Below are 18132 nucleotides of genomic sequence, written 5' to 3' on the forward strand. Positions count from 1 at the left end.
AATATAGTTTGCAAAGCAACGTACTTTTCATTAACTGTTCTGATCAAGGGTAAAAGAGGTAATGGGTCCAGACTGAAGAACCCAACACTGAGCATTTTTAAGTTGAGCTACCCACACACACATATACACACCCCACCTGTCTTAATATCCTTCATAATAGCAAAGCTAGGGACATTCTAAATAAGGATCTGGTAACAGTCCATTCAAACAGGAAAACTTTGTGGCCGTCAAACAATGAGTACATTTATACATGCTAATGTGAAAGTGTCTAGGCTGTGCTATTATAAGGAAAAATGCCAAACAGCTACAACAGTACCTATGGAGTTAAGTCACATACATTCTGGGATCACAAGAAACTTACCAGGGAGGAGTGGGAAAGTTTAAGTAAGTCGGTAGTTCTCATTTAATTTGAGAACACTCTCCTAAGAATGGCATAGGGCTAACTGATCTATAGCCCAGATGCTTCAAACATGAACAAAAACCATGAGAACAAAATTTTCTAAAAACTGTAGGCTTTTTTATTCAGTTAAGAGGTAGACAGATGAACATGGAAGGCTGTCCCATTTAACTTGCCCAAAGTTCATATTCCACTCCATTCATCCATCCCACACTGCCAGAAATTGTAAAGAAATAACCAAGACAGCCAGAAGGCTTTTTCTTCCTACTTCTTTTCAGCAGTAATTGTCAATGAATTGCTTGCCAAGAAGTTTCTACTAACTTAAAAATTTTCACTGTGTCCAAAGAACCTCGTCCCTATAAGAAGTTCCCACATATGCCAACGGAACCTGCCACTACCGACAGGAGGGCAGAGTACAAATGGCTCTATTTCTCTAAGAGACTACAAGGGAAGCTTCAGTTATGTTTGTTGTTAGGTCCCTGTCTGTGCATGTTAGGGCAGAAGCTGGTGAAACCACCAAAGCAGAGCACACTGCGTCAAAAGGCTCTGAATGGTTGTTTTTAAAAAAAACAAAAAAAAAAAAAACAAAAAAAAAAGGAATCACAAGTTATCTTCAGAGACAACATTAAAACATAATGGAATTGAAGCCTCATACAAAAAGTAGAGAATTATGTACAGGAATTCACAGCCCAGAAGGAAAAGGGACCTCAATAGGAACCAGTGGAAACCCAGCTATTTTACATAGCTAATTTTGAGACAAGTTGTATTTAGCACAAAAGCAATTATAGCACAAGTAACACTTCCCTCCCACAGCTCCCAAACTTTAAAAAAACTCTTGTCGGTCTTCTGTAACACTGTGATCCTTCTTGAAAGGAGCAGGAATGTGTAAGGTGGCCCCAAACATCAACACGAATTGTAATCTCAAACAGTTTCACACTGTGAGGATGACATATTTGAGGACTGCCATAATAGCAGCACTAATAACGCCAGAAATGGGGACGGTAACAAACCAGGCCATAAAAATGTTGCGGAAGAGTCGCCAGTCAACAGCCTTTTTGGATCGGAGCCATCCGACAGATACGACAGAGCCCACCTAGCAGAGAGGGATGGAGGACACTGGTTAGGAGAGGCCAATGGTATTCTGGTAACAGACTCATAATCATACATAGGTAAGCAGCCCCAAACTGCTGATGAGACTGATTCCATGCAAGATGGTTTGTAACAGGGTAAGAAGCAGATTACTCATGGGAAGACGAAGGCAATACAAAAATCCAATCATTACTTCTGTGGTAACTGGCGTAAAAAGACGAGAACGAGAACACTTCCTCTCTCCTGAGCTACCAGCTTTAATCAACTGCTTTAATAAAGTCTTAAATAAATCAAGTTTTAATATATTAAGTTTCAGGTTTTCCGAGCATCATTTTAGAGGAGGACAGATATCAGACCTCATAGCGAATCACCTGGAGATACCCTAGAAGAGGAAGTATGACTCACAGGCTCCAGGATGAACCAACTTAAATTGCCTTAAGGAAGCTAGTTTCTTCCTTTTTCTAGTTATTACATGGCCATCGAGCAACTTCAGAATTCAACAAGATTCTCAGTATTTCAATTCTGAGGCTATGAATATACGCCTTCTATAATTAACACTGCCCTTCAACAGCCCAACATGCCTCACAGATGGGTTAACTATCTATAAAAGGACTTTCGCCATTGTTTGGGGAGAACATACATTATCGGCTTAAATAAGAACACTCGACCCAAGGAATTATAAACTGTAAGCCTTTACATTATTACAGTCCTTTGTCCTAAATTTGTGAACTCTTCAAGACTCCAACTGCATAAAAATTTCTAAACCACAGTTACTACATTAAAAAAAAAAAACTCTTTGTATTACTAGAACCATTCAATAGACACAGTTCATATACCTTACACTATACTTACTTTACAGTGTGTTGTACTGATGGGAAGACCAATATTTGATGCAATTACCACCGTGAGGGCAGATGCCAGTTCAATACTGAAGCCACTGTAGACATAAAAAGATTACTTGTCAAGAATGGAAGGTGATCTTTTTTATAAGCTAACATTACCTCAAAGTTAACCCAATCTTACTGTGATCCACTCAGTGACAAAACCTAACACTGACCTAACATCTTTCATTTGCTGTAGCTCCTGAAATCTGCTTTATTTTTACGATTTTATTTATTCCTTATTCATTTGAGAGAGAGAGAGCACAAGCACAGGGGTGGGAAGAGGCAATCTTAAAGGGAAGAGCAGACTCCCCACCGAGTAGGGAGCCCAATGGAAGGTGGGATCCCAGGACCTAGAAATCATGACCTAAGCCAAAGGCAGACGCTTAACTACCTGAGCCACCCAGGTGCACCTGAAATCTACTTTAAATTGGGCTCTCTTCCCTCTTTTCTAACATTTTTAAGGTTCTAAGGGTTCCTAAGAGCCCATTATTAAAGTCTGCACTTCTATTTTGAAGAATGTAATTAATCTTAGCTCTCAAGTAGAGACAAATAAAGGACAAGTATACAGACTATTTGCTCCACACACAGCCTTTCTCAGAAAAGTTATGTTATTAAGAGACCACTGGAGATGAATATTTGACCAAAATTTTGTTTAAGGGCCAGACAGTATATAAAATCGAAGTTCACAACAATGAGAGGAACACCAGAAAATAATTCAAGCTTGGGTTACATTAGCTGAAGATTCGTGTGGTAACACTACATATATTATGCATCCTAAGAAAATGAGCATTAGCCTAAGACCTGTTTTACCAACTTACCTAGAAGGTGTGATTGGTGTTAGATCTTTCCCCATGGTCTGGATAACTCTCCTTCCCCAAACCCACAGACCAATACAAATACCAACTCCACCATAGAGCAGAAGCCATATTGGTGTTGCCACTTTTGAAGAAACATCTCTTGTGTCATAAACCAGATACAAAGCAACCAGAGGACCGATGGCATTGCTGAAAGAAAAAAGAGGACAAAGAAGATTTTTCAGGCAGAACTAGAATTTGACAAGATCCAGTTTGCTAAATGACCTACTAGATTATTTAAAGCAAAGCTGTCAAGCTCATTTAGCAAACAGTCCTTTCAACAGAAATAAATAGAACCCCAACATACACAGCAGAAAATAAAAGCTGCTCTCAAGAGAAGAATCCCATGCATTTGGTGGCCTCTCATCTAAGAGGTAGCCTAGAACAACTCAGGTTCCAATGACCAGTTTACAAACCACAGAACTAAGGCCAACAACATCCAAATTCATTCCCTAGGGCAGTGATTTTTAAGCTTTTCATCTCAGTATTCATAGAATTTACTATCACAGAACTGGCCCCTATCTTGACAGAGAAGACTCTCCCTGAAGAATATCTGTGTTTATCATCTACAGAAACATTCTTTGTAATCTCTCTAAAGGGGGGGGAGGGGGATACACAATATTTTTTTTTAAGATTTTAAGTAGTCACGGGGTGCCTGGGTGGCTCAGTGGGTTAAGCCTCTGCCTTCAGCTCAGGTCACGATCCCAGGGTCCTGGGATCGAGCCCCACACTGGGCTCCCTGCTCAGTGGGAAGCCTGCTTTCCTCTCTCTGTCTCTGCCTGCCTCTCTGCCTACTTCTGATCTCTGTCAAATAAATAAGTAAAATCTCTTAAAAAAAAAAAAAAAAAAAAAAAAAAAAAGGTTTTAAGTAATCTCTATACCCAACATGGGCCACAAACTTAGATGCTCTACAGACTGAGCCAGTCAAGCACCCCTCTAAAAAAAATTTTGCTGCCTGTTTAATTAAGTCAATAACAGCTAAACAGCTATTACTTCATCCTCTCTAGATTATTCGTGTCCCACAGGGTGCTATGGTACCAAAGCCACAACCACAGCCTTATAAAAAGGGATAAGGTGATACAAAACTAGAAAGCATGACGCTGAGACTCCAAGTGAACTGACCTGACATCATTTCCACCATGGGCGAATGACCCAAAGCAAGCTGTAAGGATCTGCAGGAACTGGAAAAGGAGAGACACCTCTGGCTTATCCTGGTCATACCATTCTTCGAGAGAGCTGCTACTTCCTTTTCTCTCCCCCAGATCCATCTCTGCCTTGACACTCATGTCCATCTCGGATGCCGAGTGAATATCAGACACAGCATTGCAGTAACTGGTATAACTGTCCATTCGAATTCGCTTCTTGCTGTCTGCGTTAGGCCAGGTCAGCTTCTCCATTTCTTCACCTTTCTGTTCACCTTCTTTGGCACGGAATGAATCCAGAGGCATGCCACAAATTGCCATGGTATATGAAGTATAGCTATTATTGCGCCTCAAGGGTTTGTCGCCAGAGTCTCCCATGCAGTCTCCCACCTTGGCAAGATGTAATTTATGGAGCAGCTCTTTGTATAAGCCAGAATCTTTATGCACAGTGTGATACTGATAGTGCCCACTGGAGTTTATCTGGTTACTGACGGCTTGATTGAACTGAACAAGGTTCCCATTAGGCAACTGCACTGCCCCTAGCCAAGACCAAAACAGTAACGTTAAAAACAAACATCATGGGGTCCAAACAATAAGCCTCCTCCCCAGTACAGGTAACAAAGTAAAATTCTTCTCACTCCACTCACCATTCATAGTGCCGTCTATGCTGGTTTCCTCTTTCAGATCCACGCTGGGAAGCCGCTCTTGCTCTGGAGCTTCCTCCAAGTCTCCGAGTTTGAACGAAACTGTTCTCTCCTCCACCACAGCCCGGAGGGGCACCGTGGCAGATCCTACCTCAGCAATAGGATTCCTGGTTTCAATATCACTGAGAGACAACTTTGTTTCTTCATGGTCTTCTTTCAAGCTATTCTTTTTTTCCATTAAAGGGCTTTCAGAAGGACTAGACTTTATTTCTCCTAGAAAAAAGGCGGGGGGGGGGGGGGAGGTTGGTTTGGTTTTGACCAAACTCATTCCACACCTTCCCTCCCCCTACCTCAAAAATATCCATCTCAACGTAATGTATTTCAGTGAAAATTTGGGATAGGTTTCCTTGTTTGCTTCACTTGCCATATCTCATATCTTTCCTTTGGGGAAGAAATCAACAGTGCTTCAGCAGTCACAAACTTTTTCAGTAAAGGGCCAGACAGTAAAATATTTTAGGCACTTTGGGCTCTGTTGTATATTCTTCTCCTTTACAAAACAAAGGTTTCGGTTTTATAAGGATAAAAACTATTCCTAGTTCCCTGCTAACCCATTCTGAGGTGAAACGTACCTCAAGCATGAGGTAGACAGATTGAAATTTTACACTGCATCTAATTCACGTTCTTTTTAAAAAAGGAATGCCCCCAAATTTCAGTCTAGGAGTTTAAGCAAAGGAACAGCTCAATGCAGACAACTACAGAGGAAAACTCGAATTCCCACCTCTGTAAAACAGAGACGTGCTTTAATGTTCCACACCTTATGGATCTAAATGCCCCGACTGAGCAGGAATATCCTCTGCCCAGTCTACAATGCCCAGTACATTTACACGTTCATTCAGGCAGCACAACCATGCTATAGACTAGGACCTAAAATATTAGCAAGACTGGTCTCTTTTCCCAAACTGGAGGAAAAACGAGAGCAGGAGGTCATGCAAGCCTCATTCCCACTGTGCGCAGGGCACAAGCACTTCAGTGCAGCTGCAATGACACAGCACTCTTCCTAGTGCCCCTGCAGTGTGTGCAGCCTTTCACTTCCCAAAGACAAAGGTGAAATCTCTAACCAATCATTTGCAGATGAAAAGGGCAGAAAGATTACTGTAACAAATCTCAGCCAGTAAGGAAATGAATACAAAGTTTAAATAAGACTAACACTAACAAAATTTATTCTGTATTTAATTATACTCTACTACCCTATGTAGTAATGGTCTAAACAATTCCTTCACATTAACAATGGAAAATATCTACCTCTCAAATCTGTGTGACAATTCTGAGAACCGACCACATCTAAAAGTCAGATACTAACAAGACACTTAAATTCGCATGTCAAAATCTGTGAAGTTACACACAAAAGTAGTTAGAATAGTTTCCCCCTTAAAAATTTTATGCCTACCCTTATTAGACTTTAAGATATCCTCATACTTCGAAGTTAATGTTAAGCTACCTCTCTGTGTATTTGTCACCAGCAACTGATACAGTAAAAACTAGATTAAATGACCAGCTCATTCCCAACATATGCCAACTTTCCTTATAAGTAGGTCTCAGGTCATTTCAAATCAATAGAAACATAGTTTGGCCAATAAACCCATCTCCTGAAATCTCACTTAAATTTTTGACTTTGCCAATCTATCGGAATAATGTGTTTTTATTAACTGATCACACAAGAAACGAGCACATTCCTAGTTAAAATATTCTGCCACAATTTGTTACTTACGTTCGATTTTTCTCTTCATCCTGGGACATACAAAGAACCAGACGATAAGGGCACAGAAAACTGCACATCCCACCGAGATGAGGATGGTGCCCCACAGAGGAAGTTTGTCAAAGCCCAGCACTAGGAGATAAAATGGTGCATCTTGAAAACCCCAGGGCAACAGCCCCCTGCAACAATGTGTAAACCCTCCTCTGGGGACTCTGGAGTTCCCCAAGCCAGCCCATCACCCTTTACAATTGCTGCCAGTCTTAAGTCCACAGGGTTTTCATTGTGTTCCTGACTACATAAATTCAGGAGGGGAGAAAAATCCCCCAGTCCTCTGAAACCCACACCACCACCTCTGGCCCACTCTCCACACCTGCTAGATTAGGTTCAAGTCTCCCAAGCTCCTTCAAAAACTGGGTGTTTTTTTTTTCCTTTCTTTACTTAGAAGATAATAAGGATCGCTATTCTCAGGATCTGCACTAGCTATGAAAAAATGGAAGCATTCTACTCCCTAGCCTCCAGATGGTAGCTGCCACACATTATGTTTGCATATACAGATTTTGATATTAAAAAGAAAAGGGCCCCAAGAGTCGTCTTTGTCATAGTGACAGAATTCTCTGTGGAAGTTACCACATCCACTATTATTATCCTCCAGTAAAATCCTTTAAAAAGATTATCTCTTAAGAGACATTATCAAACTAAGATACAGAAAAACCAGATTATCTATCAAAAGATAAGAATAGTTCAAAGGGCTATCTTTCACAATAAGAAAATAGTTCAGTGGTAATTTCATTAACAAGCCTTATCTTAGGGACTTGCCTACTTTCCACCTAGCTTTGGGATCATCAGTATCAGAACTCTTCTGCTTATCACTTATATGCCAACAAGTTCCAAGCCACTAGCCTAGACTACTGACTGAAGCAAAACACTACAGAATTCTATTTTAGCCTAAAAGATGTTATAATGATTATAGTTTATCCAAGAATAGCTTGGCTACCTACAGTTCTTTTGCTTTATTCTGATTAGGAATTAAATTACTTAGAAAATGGAAAATTTAGGGGAACCTGGGTGGCTCAGTGGGTTAAAGCCTCTGCCTTCGGCTCAGGTCATGATCCCAGGGTTCTGGGATGGAGCCCCGCATTGGGCTCTCTGCTCAGCAAGGAGCCTGCTTCCCCTCCTTCTCTCTCTGCCTGCCTCTCTGTCTACTTGTGATCTCTGTCAAATAAATAAAAATCTTAAAAAAAAAAAATGGAAAATCTATTCTCCCCCAATTATTAATATTTAAAAATCAGATATAAATTGTGGTCCCTTCAAAACTAAAGTTCTATAGTGACTATAAATTTTTCCATTTTAATTCCTATCAATTCTAACCATGTATTTAGTCACACAAACTAAAATATTCATGAAATTTAATCAATCTCTATCACAATTTAAATTTGCCTGTGTTCCAAGTTCCCCAAAGAGGGGAAACGAGAAGGGGAAATTTTTCTTGTAAATGATCCACAAAGAACAGAACAGAACAAAAACATCCCAAATTCCTTTTTCAAAAATGATTTCACTGAACTACAAGCTTTGCAGCTACCAGATAAAACTTCAGTGCTGAGAGCCTCACAGGAGACTTTTTTAGTTTAGCACAAAGACTTCAATTTAAAAAAGAACAAAAATGTAGCATGCAAGCTTTTCTTTGCCCATACCATTTGGTAAGGAGTCTGGTATCCCCTAAGTAAGATCAGTGTTCTCATTAAGTTGTCCATTTTCTTTCCTAATTATTCCAAAAATAAAGACAAGGTTAAAAAAAATACTGAGCTAATTTCATTTTTGGTCAGTGACTTATTACTTCAGTGAAGTTTAAGAAACAAGTTATGATCTATTAGTCAGAAAAGTAATCAATTTAGTTGCCCCAAGGAGCATTAAAAAAAAAAAAGCTAGAGAGGGGTGCCTGGGTGGCTCAGTGGGTTAAGCCTCTGCCTTCAGCTCTGGTGGTGATCTCAGGGTCCTAGGATTAAGCCAGGCATCCTGCTCCCTGCTCAGCAGGGAGCCTGCTTCCCTCTCTCTCTGCTTGCCTCGCTGCTTACTTGTGATCTCTATCCATCAAATAAATAAAATCTTAAAAAAAAAAAAAAAAGCTAGAGAATTATCTGAAAATACGGGTGCAGAGCACACAGTAAGAGCAAGCAGCTTCTCTACATGAGTGTCTTGGGCAGCAATGTACAATGTATTTTTTCCAGTGGGTCACGGTCAAAAGATCAAAAGCCACTGACTTGACCATCAAGTCAAATGACCCTAGACAGCAAAATGACTGATCAAAGCATGTAACGTCCTGTAAATTACAAGTGACTGATCTTTTTCAGTTCCCAAATTAAACATGTATCATAATTTAATCCATGCTTTGCCTTAGTCCCCAAATAAAAGCAATCATTTTAATCTTTATATCCTCACAAATTATTTTTCCTCTTAGCTGCATGAATTCTTCTTCCAAGTGTACTTAGACCAGTTGTTAAACATCCCAGCTCTTCTCATTCAAGCAGATTCAGGGAAGTAAATTTAGTGCTTAGAAACAAAGGTAGCTCCATTTGGGAGAGAAAAATGAGAATATCCAGCAAACCAGTTCTAAATGACTGATTATTGAAGACCAAATATAACTAATGACTCTTCAGTAGTCAGTAGGTGAGGTCATTATCACTTCCAGTATTTTCAACATAGATAGGAGAAAGGGAGGGAGAAGGTCATATTATCGTGGATCCTGTGAAGACTAAAGAGTAAAGGTCTGTAGTGATTTAGAATCTTAGCAGGTCTCTTTGGTTGAAAAACTATCTAGGTTAACTCAGCATACACTAGCCTGCAGCCTTCTGAAATGGGTGCAGGCCAGCCACCTTCTAGGAGATTTCAGCCCTGTAAAGCAAAAAGGGGTAAATTGGGCATTTAATGCAAGTTTTATAAACAACTTAAATTCACATTTAAATATTTTGTTATGTACTTACAAGGTGCTCCAGTATACATGATGGAAAAAAGGTTTATTCCAACTGTGCAGGCATAGAAAACTGGCAAAGCTCGCAAACCATTAGGAACTGGATCTGCCTGTAAAAGATTAAGATCAATACCTTAAAAGGTGTTAAAGTTAATTCATTTCCAAAGAACCTTGTAAAGGGGGAGGTTCAGGAATTACAGTGCCGGCTAATGGTCTCCACAGTAGTAGGAAAATCCCAGTTGGCCTTGTTCCTAGAAGTCTCCCTTACCAAGGCTGATCTCATCTTATACATCTACCTGAACCTAAGTTTGTGTTTGGTTTTTTATTATTTGAGGGGGGAAGGGTGCTATTTCTAACAAGGCTACTTATACCAGTGACTGGTAATGTCCCAAATAATCAGTTTCATCACCCAGTATTTTTTTTTTTTAGATTTTATTTATTTGACAGAGAGAGAGAGATCACAAGTAGGCAGAGAGGCAGGCAGAGAGAGAGGGGGAAATAGGTACCCTGCTGAGCAGAGAGCCCAATGTGGGGCTCGATCCCAGTACTCTGAGATGATGACCTGAGCTGAAGGCAGAAGCCTAATCCACTGAGCCACCCACACACCCCCATCACCCAGTATTCTAAGGAACCTGATGGCCAAAAGTAAATCTGAGCAGACATCTGAGATGTACTATACATTTGTAAAAGACGTCAAAACATAGACAATGAGAGGGTGCCTGGGTGGCTCAGTGGGTTAAGCCTCTGCCTTCAGCTCAGGTCATGATCTCAGGGTCCTGGGATCGAGTCCCACGTCGGGCTCTCTGCCTACTTGTGATCTCTCTTTGTCTGTCAAATAAATAAATAAAATCTTGAAAAAGAAAAAAAGAAATGGACAATGAGATGTGAGGACATTCCTTAGCATGTCTGCAAAGATTTGTTTTCTTTTTTTTTTTTTTTTTTTTTTTTACAGATTTTATTTATTTATTTGACAGAGATCACAAGCAGGCAGAGAGGCAGGCAGAGGGAGGAGGAAGCAGGCTCCATGCCGAGCAGAGAGCCTGATGCGGGGCTCGATCCCAGGATCCTGAGATCATGACCTGAGCCGAAGGCAGAGGCTTTAACCCACTGAGCCACCCAGGCGCCCCTGCAAAGATTTCTTAAAACCAAAATATGCAGAATTTACCTGTGACAACCATTTTTTCTAGACATCAATAAATATGCCATATTAATGATCTACCAGAGTGCTAAGATAAAAATGAATTGTACACTAAGTCACCTCCTCATTCAACAGACTATGCCAAACACTATTCTGAGCACTAAAATATGGGAATGAATTGAGATAAAGTTCCTGCCCTCAAAAAACTGGCATTTACATTCTAGTACAGAAAAAAATAGCAATAAATACTATAAAGAAAATAAAGAGTAAGGGGCAGTGATGGAAGGAGGGGCACACTGGGGAGTATCAGTGGAACAAAGACACAAATGTGTTAAGTCAACAAGCCAGTACATATCTAAAGGTGGGAAAAAAAGCAAGGGGGGAGGGTATATTCCAGAGTACAAAAGCCCTCAGGCAAAAACTCCAACAAATGTTTAAGGAACTGCCCGGCTAGTGTGACTGGAAATAAAAGTTGCATTAACAACAAATGTGTGTTAATTCTATAGGAAAACACCGAAGTCAAATCCTTAAAGAGAATACAGATCTGAATATATGGGGAAGACTAAACTTTGAAAGATATTACCCTAAAGGTTTAATGCTGTCTTGATCACAATCCAAAAAGAAAATCTTGGGCGCCTGGGTGGCTCAGTGGGTTAAGCCGCTGCCTTCGGCTCAGGTCATGATCTCAGGGTCCTGGGATCGAGGCCCGCATCGGGCTCTCTACTCAGCAGGGAGCCTGCTTCCTCCTCTCTCTCTGCCTGCCTCTCTGCCTGCTTGTGATCTCTCTCTGTCAAATAAATAAAATCTTTAAAAAAAAAAAAAATAAAATAAACAAAAAGAAAATCTTGAGAAGAAAGGGAAAGACCCATAGTGATTCTAAAACTTCTGACTAGGGATGCCTGGATGGGTCCTGGCATGGGTGGGGGGGGGCGTCATCCCCTGTTTAGTGGGAGTCTGCCTCTCCCTCTCCTCCAGCTCATATTCTCTCTCGAATAAATAAAATCTTTAAAAAATAAAGAAAAGAAAAAGAAATGAAATACAGACTTGTAGTCTAAAAGGCTAAATTCGGGGGTGCCTGGTGGCTCAGTGGGTTAAAGCCTCTGCCTTCAGCTCAGGTCATGATCCCAGGGTCCTGGGATCGAGCACCACATTGGGCTCTCTGCTCAGCAGAGAGCCTGCTTCCTCCTCTCTCTCTGCCTGCTTCTTTGCCTACCTGTGATCTCTGTCTGTCAAATAAAATCTTAAAAAAGAAAAGAAAAGGCTAAATTCATAAATCAGCCTGGAGGGTGGGGAGGGCAGGATAAAACAAACTGTGTTCTCCCTTTTACTCCCTCCAGACTCCTCTGGGTCACTCACAACAGGTAACCAAGGCTAACAACTTCACATAATTTGTATTACTATATGACCCATCTAACACACACTTTAATCTTTACCTGGAAATAATGTAAATATCTCACCACACAATTACGTAAGATGTGAAAAAGGGGTCTTCAGAATTCCCCGTCTTCAACCAGAATAGTTCCACTGTTTACATACTGGATTTTCACATAAGCCTTTGTATAGAGAAAAAGGCTCCTCTTAGTTAGAAAAGATGTCCTAAATTTAATGTGATTCCTAACAAAAGGGGAAATGCTGAACAACCCGTTTTCTCTGATTAGCATTTAAATACTCGATAGGAAAATTTACCCTTTTCCCCTATTTCCTGTTTATTGCCCTCGGTCCTTATGAGGAAGTATGGCACCTCCATTCTGGTTTTTCCTAATAGACTACCCAATACCCTTGAAATAGACATTGAGAAAACAAATTTTTTAAAAAGCAATTTTAATGTTAATTCCCAAAGCAGAATCTTAAGTTGGAAAGCATTTTAATGGTCAAATATTCAGACTTTAACTGCCAGGATGCCCAAAGGTTACCAGCATTAGGCTGTTTTCTTGAGATTTAAAACCTGAGATAACCAGAACTATTCATATTCATCACCTAAAGACTCACTGATAGACTGGATACAAGGGTACATATGTGCCATGGGGAGGAAAGGGAGGCCTGGAGGTCAAGAAGGTCCTCAAAGTCAATACTGTTTTAAACACTATTCCCGGGGCGCCTGGGTGGCTCAGTGGGTTAAGCTGCTGCCTTCGGCTCAGGTCATGATCTCAGGCTCCTGGGATGGAGTCCCGCATCCGGCTCTCTGCTCAGCGGGGAGCCTGCTTCCCTCTATCTCTCTCTCTCTGCCTGCCTCTCTACTTGTGATCTTTGTCAAATAAATAAATAAAATCTTTTTTTAAAAAATTAAAAAATAAAAAAATAAACACTATTCCAATCATTCTTGATCATGTCCACCCTCATTCCCCCATAATGAATATATAGTTAAGAAGTTAATATACTTAACTTAAGCTACTGACTTTGGGTAAAAAATAACCTGTCACGCATTTCTCAAATCAGAGATCGGGCCACTGAAAATCCCTCAGAGCACCACCACCATTCTCCCTCCAAGAAAGAAGACAAGTTTGTTTTGTCTGGAGACACACAAAGCCTCTCCAGAATCAGAACAATCTGTTTCCCAATTATCAACAAAGACCCAATGTAAACTTTTATATAAAGCAGGAATCCCCTACAGAGGATCCTAATTAATTCTCCTGGTATCTGGTATAGAGCAAGCTATATGCCTCTAATAAGACTGAAGAATCTGAGCTGTGACTACTGGTATGCCTCAAATCTAAGCATCATGTTATCATATGCTACAGCAGTTCTGGGGAATTGGGAGGGTAGGGGCTCTCCATACCTGTTTGCTAAATAGAACAGTAGCATATTTCAAGGCCAATAATAGTAACAATTAACTATTTACTCTCAAGTTATAACCAACCTACAAAAGTTTCAAATTTTCCAAATGTTCAACTGCTATATTCTACCACACTCGGGTCACAGGAAAAGTGATTAATGAATCATGGTATTTCCACAAATGTACAAATCCTTCTCTACAGAAGCTTACAACTAGACCAAACAAATGGCTCTGAATATATTCTTACCCTTTGGGATTAAGCTGCCTATCTTCCTTCACTCAGATTTCTTCCATTTAGGAGCGTTTTTAAGAACTTACAATAGACAGTTAAGAGCCATTCACCTCAAAAAAAGAACAACTTTGTTTCCTGAGAAAAATGCATTTATTCTTACTCAGTAAATAACTCAGTCCAATGACAACATTTCTTGTTGTCTACATTTATTTTGGAGCCAGCACCAGAATTCTAGATAAAAGAAATGCTATTGGGTCACTCAAAAGGGATTTTCAAATAGGACAGGAAATTAAATGACTGTCTGGAAACCTTTTTTTGGCCAAGAAAAACAAAACAAAACTACCTTTATTGGCTCTTTTTACCCAGTCTAAGAAATTAGAGTCAAGTCACTGTGAGAGATAGTCTCCACCTAGAAGCTTATAAACTGGTTATGAGGGGCGCCTTGGTGGCTCAGTGGGTTAAGCCTCTGCCTTCGACTTAGGTTGTGATCTCAGGGTCCTGCGATCGAGCCCCACATCAGGCTCTCTGCTCAGCAAGGAGCCTGCTTCCCCCACTCTCTGCCTGCCTCTCTGCCTACTTGTGATCTTTCTTTCTGTCAAATAAATAAAATCTTTAAAAAAAATAAAATAAACTGGTTATGATAATCAGTACTACAAAATTAACTATGTGGAGACCCAAACTACTCAATTTAACTAACAGCTTTAAAAAAAAAAAAAAAGCCTCAAGAGACACCGTGACTTCCTGAACCCCAAGCTCTTAAGTCAAATTGATCTGCTTATGATAGTTTAGGTAAAGCAATAATCTGCAAACACTTCTAACAAAGCCCCCCTGAATAAATTTCCTTATTTTCTCATTCCCAGCCTCTCCTATTTCTTGGGACACCACAGTACTCATTCAATTTTTCCTGCCTGAATGCATTCCTGGTTACCGCAAACTTGTTTCTTTCAGAAAACTTAGCGACATACAAAAACTATACCAAACATAAATTTTTTAACTTTCTAAGGCCACACCAATCACATCTGGAAGAATGCTAGCAGTCTGAATACCACTGAGTATGACCCATCAAAGGTCATAAAGGAGGAGAGAAGGATTACCTTACGGAGGATGAATGCACGAACAAGGAAGAATAAAATTCCAGACATAATACCAGAAAGCAGTGGAGAGATGAACCAAGACATCACTGGAACAGAACACAATAAAATAAAATAAAAAAAAGTCAACTAATGAAAATCAGAAACCAAAAACAAACCAACCAAAAAAAAAAAAAAAAAAACCACTTTACATTTTAATATTCTATCTTCAAAACTTTCTATTTTACACCATATATTTCATATAATGCCATGATAGCACATGACAAGAATAAAAATTTAAAAACCATTTAGAATTAAACATACCAATTTTTATCAGTTCAGACCACTTGACACCCTCCTGCCCCTTTGCCACAAGGGAGAAACCAATGGTTGCACCAACAATACAATGGGTTCCAGAAATGGGAAGCTTCAAAAAGGAAGCCACTAGTTGCCACACAGCAGAACCTGAAACACAAGCAAGTTTTATTAAATGGCAAAATTCTTAGGAATGCGCTGCATTCTGCAGAAGAAAATCTGAAAGGGAAAGCACGGAAGGGAAATACCCATTTGTTCACCCGCCATTAAGGGACACACATAAAAAGAACTTACCAAACATCGCACTGACGGAGCCGGCCATCAACAGCTGTTGGGTCGCGTTGTACATCTCCACGTCGATCAAGCCCTTCCTGATTGTTTCGCTCACTTTGGCCCCCAGGAGGACGGAGCCCACGGTTTCAAAGATACTAGCTAGGATACAGGCTTGCTTGAGGGTCACGACACCTGAGCCCACAGCTGTACCAAACGAATTTGCTACATCATTGGCTCCCACGGAGAACGCCAAGACAAATGCAATAATGAAGCCCAGGATCAGCATCCATAGGTAGTCCACCAATGGACCAGAAGCAGCAGTAGCAGCAATAGTACTGGTAGTCAGCGTTGTCACGGTAGATGCCATTCTCTAGACTAGTGGTTTTGTTTTTTGTTTTTTGTTTTTTAATTATAGGAGAATTACTGAGCGGCTTTCAAGATGTGTAAACAGAATATGAGGTATCAAAAATGCTATAATAAATAATATATATTATATAAAATTAAATACTGTAAACTACGGCACAGAAACCGAGCTGGGGAGTTACTGCTATACGCTGCGTATGGGCATCTGTTGTCTGGGGTTTCTTTGGCTCTGGAGGGCTAAAAGCAAGGAGAATTCCATGGCGGAGAAGAGAAAGGACGCAAGTTCATCCTGGGGGTGGGGGGGGGAGAAAATAACAATAGCAGCGCGCCCTTGGGGAGCCCGTGCAGCACCTCGCGCTGGCCCACGCGGCAGGGGGACTCGGCCTTGACCCCCGCCCGCATCCCACCGGCCCCGGCCCCGGCCCCGAGCAGGGCTGGCGAGGCGGTGGGCACGTGGCGCCGGGGACCTCTTCGGCCGGCGCGCGCCCAGCCCGCAACCCCCCAACCCCCGCCTCCCGCCGCCGCCCGCCCGCGCGCGCCCTCCCCCACGAAAACCGGAAAAGGGCCATTCCCGCGCGCGCCGCCCGGGGACCGCCAAAAAGGCCCGCGGGCGGGCAGGGTGGGGGAGGGAGGCGAACAGAAACGAAGCCAGAATCTCGCCGCACCGCCCGCACCGGCCCACGCGGCCGCCTCCCGCGCCACGGCATCGGCGCCTGGCCGCGGGGAGAAGAAAGCCTTATCCAAGGTGGCACCACTACTCACCAGAGGAAACGAAGAGCCGAGCGGGAGACGAGAGGTGCAAGCCGCGGCGGTGGGCTGGAACCACAGACGCACGCACCTGGGGTCGACGAGGAGTCGGCCCGGGGCGGAGGCTCCGGGGATGGTTCGGCGGGGCCTGGCGACCCACCCTGGAAGCACCCGCGGGCGCCTCAGCGGCCGAGAAGAGCTAGCACGCAGCGCGCGCCGGCAGCCATCACTCTGGCGACACACGCCGCCGGCCCCTACTTATAGCCCGGCGCCGCGACCCGCGTGACCCGCCGCGCCGCGCCCCGTCTCCGGAGCCCCGCCCCCGGGATGGCGCAGCCCCACCGGCCGGCGTGCCCAACCGGGTGAGCCCGACGGCGGCGTTCATTGGCCGGCTTCGCGCTGGCGGCCACGCCCCCAGCGGGGAGCCTGTCCACGTGGGGAGGGCCAGCCCCCTCTCTGCAGCCTCGCCCTGGCGTCTGTGCCGGGTCTCGCCGCACCGGTGCGTTACTGGGGGAGGCCGTGGGGGACCCTAGCGCTGCCGTCGGAGGTCGCCATGCGGGGTTTTAGAGGCCGCGCGACCAAGGTCATTCCTAGTCCCTCCACCTCGCGGGTTCACAGTGCTGACCGCTTCGCCAGCCTCCCTTTGAGCGCACTAGTGACCTGTCGCGCGTCCAGAGGCCACACCGGGCCGAGTTCCCCTCCCGGCAGTCCAGTGACGCTGCGGGAGAGCTCGAGCCGTCGGGCTCCGGATCCAGTCCTGGCACGTTGTCGCACCTGTGACTTGCCCTTGGCCAGAGAATCTCGGGCCCTCGCCGGGGGAGGGAGAAGGCTCACGTGGTTGCTTTGCTCCCGCAGTCATGCACTTCGGTGAAAACAGAAAGACTGAAGAGTCACGAGAACCAGGTTGTCTCCCCGTTATGGCGCAGAGCCTTAGGAAGGCTGTGGGTCATTAATTTCCTGCAGACCTGTGTTTTCTGCGTCGTGGCGGTGGCGGGGGGTGGGGGCTGTCGGGGTGGAGAAGGACACTGCTTGTGATTCAAATCCTGACTCCTGTTTGCTGCAGTGTGTCACCTTGAGCAAATTCCAGATCTCTCAGACTGCACTGTCACGAATGTAAGATGTTAGCATTCAGTACTTACTTTGTGGCAGGACTTAAATTGAGTTAAGGAACGCGAATGCGACCAGCACTCAGTAGGCACAGAATGCTAATTTCCGGTTTGTTCTTAATGTAAAAACGCCTGTTTTGGGATGTAGGAAAGGGTGTAAGGGGACGTTCTCTGTGCATCCCAGAAGCTTTCCTATTCTCTTGATGTAAAAATTGATTTCTGGTCTCCTACAGGGCATATAATGTAGTTTTGACGTTAATAAGATTTACTCTGCACGTTTGGGGGCATTTATTCTATTATGCAGCTTAGGATCAAAACTAATCATGCCAGGAGATTAAAGTCGTGCTTTCTTGTCGGGGTGGTAGTGAGATTGAAGGATTTCAA

General features: G+C 42.9%; 1 protein-coding gene across 1 annotated transcript; it reads right to left on the minus strand.

Annotated features, from left to right (window-relative positions):
* Positions 1–495: 495 nt before the first annotated feature.
* On the minus strand, positions 496–16952 carry SLC20A1 (solute carrier family 20 member 1). Its single transcript, XM_059188365.1, has 11 exons — positions 16658–16952; positions 15554–16184; positions 15269–15409; positions 14969–15054; positions 9745–9841; positions 6779–6898; positions 5014–5283; positions 4347–4905; positions 3189–3374; positions 2339–2423; positions 496–1490 (listed from the first exon to the last, which is right to left on the minus strand). The coding sequence occupies exons 2-11, from the start codon at positions 15897–15899 to the stop codon at positions 1329–1331; spliced, it is 2052 nt and encodes a 683-aa protein (XP_059044348.1). The 5' UTR covers positions 15900–16184; positions 16658–16952; the 3' UTR covers positions 496–1328.
* Positions 16953–18132: the final 1180 nt, after the last annotated feature.

The sequence above is a fragment of the Mustela lutreola genome, chromosome 9, assembly GCF_030435805.1.
Source record: "Mustela lutreola isolate mMusLut2 chromosome 9, mMusLut2.pri, whole genome shotgun sequence".
NCBI lineage: Eukaryota > Metazoa > Chordata > Mammalia > Carnivora > Mustelidae > Mustela > Mustela lutreola.

What these genes read in the sequence shown, in the direction of transcription:
- SLC20A1 (XM_059188365.1), bottom strand. Translation starts at nt 15,899, where the DNA reads ATGGCATCTACCGTGACAACGCTGACTACCAGTACTATTGCTGCTACT. An exon ending in GATGAAGAGAAAAATCGAAC is followed by an intron (nt 5,284 to 6,778) that starts GTAAGTAACAAA and finishes CCTTTTTTCTAG; the next exon opens with GAGAAATAAAGTCTAGTCCT. An exon ending in CATAGACGGCACTATGAATG is followed by an intron (nt 4,906 to 5,013) that starts GTGAGTGGAGTG and finishes GGTCTTGGCTAG; the next exon opens with GGGCAGTGCAGTTGCCTAAT.